Here is a 4,829-nt window from a genome sequence, read left to right on the forward strand (position 1 = left end):
CAATTTACCCCAACGTATTCTCCCAAAAGGCACAACTTACCCCGCACCAGGGGCAAGTTGTGCCACGAGACCACTTTTTTCCCAAAAGCTATATTTCTGAAACAATTTATTTCAGATCCAACGTTATTGTTCTCAGGGATGCACCACATCCTGAAATATATGTACATTCTAAAGTGAAAGGCATTACTGTCATGGCCTCACTTTAAAGTCACTTTGAGTAAAAACTGGCACAACTCACCCCACTTTCCTACTCTTTAAAATACTCATTATTGATTCACAGAGTCAACATCTGATTTTATGTGGAAATGTGTTGATCTTTCACTGGGTCACAGACAGCAGAATGTAAATAAAAAAGGAATGTAAATAATTAAATGCAACCGACCGTAATCATGTATAGTTACAAGAGTAAACTGGCTTCAACTTTTTAAATGGAGGAGGGAAATTCTATTCACATCTTTTGTTGTTGACATCAAAGTTTGAGCATTCAATGAAATGATTCTGGTACAGTATCACATGTGATTTGTCAAATTAGACATACTGTATGCCAACATGGACAGGTTGTGTGATATGCTCTTATACTTGAAAATCATTAACAAAACTATGCAAGTTACAAGAAAAGACAACACTGACTTGCAATTAGGACAAACATGGTTTGTGCTGACCACAATGAGCTAGTGGGTTATCAGCTGCAGAAAGCACAGAGTGCACAACAGATACTCAAAGACGAAACATTCATACATTCAAGACGGTCTATAACTAAAAAGTACACTTTTTCTGTCTAACCCTAGAAAGACGTCAATTTGGATTGTGCCCAAGCCTTAACACTGATAGAACAGATTGGTCATATTACAGGTATGACATATAAGGTTTATACTTTTAGCAAGACAGTAAATATTAACACTTTACTATGAGTTTACATTTGTTAACTTTACTGTATGTATGCAGTAGGATCATTTTGATAGTCCACATAGACATTCCACTAACTATAAGTAACTTTGCAACATGTCAGCTAACATTTTTTTAGAGTAAGACTGTTAAGTTAGGGTTATTAAGTTGACATGTACTTGGAAAGTAACTTACTTAAAGTCAGTAGAATGTGTGTTGGAGAACATTAAAATAAAGTGTTAGCAGATATTAAGCAGACAGTCTACCAATACTCTAATAACTGCTAGTTGACATGCAGTTGCAAAGTTACTTATAGTTAGAAGAATGTCCAAAGTGGACTATCAAAATAAAGTATTAGGAGATCATGAGATAACAATTAATATTTTGCAGCATTTGTAAATCCAGGTTAATGTTAATGTATGGATGTATACATATTCAGTTGTTGATTGATAATTCATGTTTGTTCATAACTGATATCAATTTTATAAAAATGTTAATGTTCAAAATGTATTTTATGTAGATTTAAAAAAATAATGTTCATATTAATTTCATGATATCTAATAGATAAAATAATGTTAACAGAATGAACCTTATTGTAGTGCTACATTGCTCTGTCAGTTGTTTAAAAACTGGTTTGCATGAACAGAATATATAGCTACAAATCGTGGTCAGTGCAGACTTCAACTTCCTCTTCATGTGGTAGAAATTCCCCTCTTGAAATTCTGGGGTAAAATCTCAATGTGACAAAGCACAAGACTGCGCCATGCTGACGTGTTTTACCATCCTGAAGATCATGCGGCTTCAGCTATGTGAGTTTAATGTACATTATGAATATCTTTATAATTATACATATATAAATTCACTGATGTTTTAATACCACAGTCACATTAAAGATGTGAGTGTGTGTGTGTGTGTGTGTGTGTGTGTGTGTGTTTTATTTCACAGATCTGCTCATATGGTGTCGAGCTGCAGAGACTTTAACAGATCAGTTAACAGATTTGGGTCAAAATGTGACCATAAACTGTGATTTTGATGTTAACCTGTTAGGCTAGTTGTCTTTATGTGTATTCTGGTCAGAATTGTTTGTGTAAACTGTATTTGTTGTTCCAAGTAACTTATTTCCTAGATGTTTCATGCCTCTGCTGTCTTTCTCCTCACATGATAGTCTAATTTAAATTCAAATTAATATTTCATGTTCATAAGTAGAAATATTGGAATAATAACTGTTAGTCTGAATACTATATTATTTGTAATATATTTCTAGTGTTAAACACATGTGTTGTTGTTGTATTTTTATTAAAGCTGTTACAAAATTAGATGTAGACATGGCAAAGTTACTCTTTCACCTTCAAAGAAGTAAAAGTTCTAGCTCCAAAAAGGACAAAAATGCATCTCATGAAAATTGTTGGACAGTGTCAAATGTCTCTTTTCAGCTGTTTATTCAATTCAAAATCAGAGGAAGTTACAAATCACAGATGTTTCGCCTGAAATCTGTCTTCAGTTACAACAACATAAGCTGAATAACTTTTTCATAATTTAGCCTACCCTTAAGATAGGCCTACATCTGCACTGCTTTGTATACCTGTGGCTAACACCTCTCATATAAAGTGTTTAAATGCTTTTGACAAATGTTCCACTGGTCTTGCTCATGTTACAAGCAATGAACCACAAAGTCTCACCTTTGTGAGAGAGTGTAAACTAGCCAAGGATGTTACAGTAAATCATATTACAATTTTCTTAATCCCAATAAGTGTTAAATTCTTTAAAGAAATTCTTAAAAGAAAGATGTTTAATGTTGCATTGAGAAAACTAAGATTTATCTGTAGCACATATACTGTATATTGTGCTTTAATTGAATTGGGTTATTGGATTGAATAGCCTATCTGCCTCTTTTTCTGCCTCTTTTTTTAGGCTAATATATTATTAAGCCATATCAGATGTGCAGAGGTGTACATTATTACAAGGGTCTTTACAATTACATGTGACAACGTCAAACATTGTTATCAAAATATAACCCTATTGCAAAACTTCAATAACCAGAATCATTGCTGAAGAATCGCATCCATGGCGTTACTTTTCTCACCGCTGGCCAGAATGGACCAATCAAAGACGTGCTACTGCATAAGGATGGAAAGATGTTTAACCCTCTACCGCATGGTGTGGCCATATGGCAACATACTCGTTGTGTTCATTTCCTTGCCACTGTCTCTTTAAGAGAACAATCTTGGTTGTTTTTTTCTTCTTTTTGTTGGAAAGAGAAGACCTTAGTTTAGCCAGTGATGTGCTTTGGTTAAGTCACATGACATGTAGTTTTTTTTCTGTGGTGAGATTTCTGACAGACTGCCGTCTCTTGTCAGTAGTTAAGCAAACTAAAACGTCAGTAACAAACAAGGACCAGTCCGTGTCACTTCTACAAAAAAATCGGAAACATCACTGTTATGAGTCATGTTCATAGTCTCATGTTCATAGTCTTCCTCTCATAAGATTGTGTAAGATTGTGTAATGCTGAATTTTCATGAACTGCAATGTTTTTGGTTTTATGTCAATGTTTTATGATACATGATGATATACAGTATATATTTGTTTTAACCGTATACATTTGCAATTTAAATAATATTCATGAAAAATGTAATGCAATTCAAAAATTATAAATCATTATTCAGCCAAAAAGAATGGAATAAATAAAAGCACAAGTTGTTGGAAAGTAGGCCTATGTATAAAGTGTCAGTTATAAGTACTGTGTTAAAGCTTATAATAGCACCAATTGAATCAACACAAACAACATTTCTGAGGAAAAATATTAACTACAAGTAAACTTACACTTATTCTAAGTTAGATCCACTATTGTATGCTCTTGCCGTATGGCAACTTATCATAAAGTACCTTAAAATAATAATTGTTTCCAATTTTTTTTTACAGCACTTCAAGTTAAGCCATTCTTAGAAAAGAAAAAGTCAAATATATTTTTCTATAGGTCTATCATAATGCGTGCGGTAGAGGGTTAAGAATATGTTGCAGAAAGATTGATTTTCACTTATATGTCAGTTACACCGTCCTTTATTCTAAGGACAGTGTTACTGACATATAAGTGAAAATATAGATGTAAAATATTACACTTTTGGTGTACAAATGTGTCCTGCAAGACAAAATCCGTACTAAGATTTGTATGCCTCTCAAAGGCGCATTCAGTTTTCTGGGTCGTCACGCGCCCTCTGGAGGAACTCGTTGGTCTAACTAACAGGAAACAGTTACATTTCCCGCCCAATGGTTTGTGGGAGACAAACGAAAAGCATTCCGGGTAACTCTGAAAGATGGCGGACGACGCTGAGCAGGTATGCTATTTTGTTTTTATGTAAACGTAAGTGTATGTGTTTATTAGTTTGATAATCGCGGAGCTGAATCATAGATGTTGTTTTCATGTATGTTTCACTGAACACATGAGTATGCCGAGGCAGTTAATAAACAGCGGCTCTCAGACGATTGTTTATATGACTGTAACGTTAATGTAATTTGCAGCAACAAACCAGCAACACAGTGGAAGAGCCTCTGGATCTGATCCGGCTGAGTCTGGATGAGAGGATCTATGTGAAGATGAGGAACGACAGAGAGCTGCGCGGCAGACTGCACGTGAGAAACACTAACTCTCCTCCACCGCATCCATCCATCCATCCATCCATCCATTCATTCCTCCAGCAGCCTGTGTGTTTACTGATGGCCAGCTTGCCTTACTTCTATTGCCAGTTTACAACTACAGCGCAGGACAACACAATGAAACGAATTGAAACTGTTTTTATCTTTGCTAATGCTAACGTGTCAATAGTTAAAGGGGTCATATGATTCTGCTAAAAAGAACAGTATTTTGTGTATTTGGTGTAATGAAATGTGTTTATGCGGTTTAAAGTTAAAAAAACACATTATTTTCCACATTCTGTACATTCTGTACA

At 34.8% G+C, this 4,829-nt stretch overlaps 1 protein-coding gene across 1 annotated transcript in view; it reads left to right on the plus strand.

The window, feature by feature from the left end:
- Positions 1-4,118: 4,118 nt before the first annotated feature.
- The window catches only part of LOC107691885 (U6 snRNA-associated Sm-like protein LSm3), a 4,805-nt gene continuing 4,094 nt past the window's right edge, over positions 4,119-4,829 (plus strand). Inside the window, exons 1-2 of the mRNA XM_016490713.1 lie at positions 4,119-4,217; positions 4,402-4,512. Of these exons, the coding sequence (XP_016346199.1) occupies positions 4,197-4,217; positions 4,402-4,512 (132 nt within the window). The 5' untranslated portion in view covers positions 4,119-4,196. The remainder of the gene's footprint in view (positions 4,218-4,401; positions 4,513-4,829) is intronic.

This window comes from Sinocyclocheilus anshuiensis, unplaced genomic scaffold, assembly GCF_001515605.1.
Source record: "Sinocyclocheilus anshuiensis isolate Anshui unplaced genomic scaffold, SAMN03320099.WGS_v1.1 scaffold510, whole genome shotgun sequence".
Taxonomy (NCBI): Eukaryota; Metazoa; Chordata; class Actinopteri; order Cypriniformes; family Cyprinidae; genus Sinocyclocheilus; species Sinocyclocheilus anshuiensis.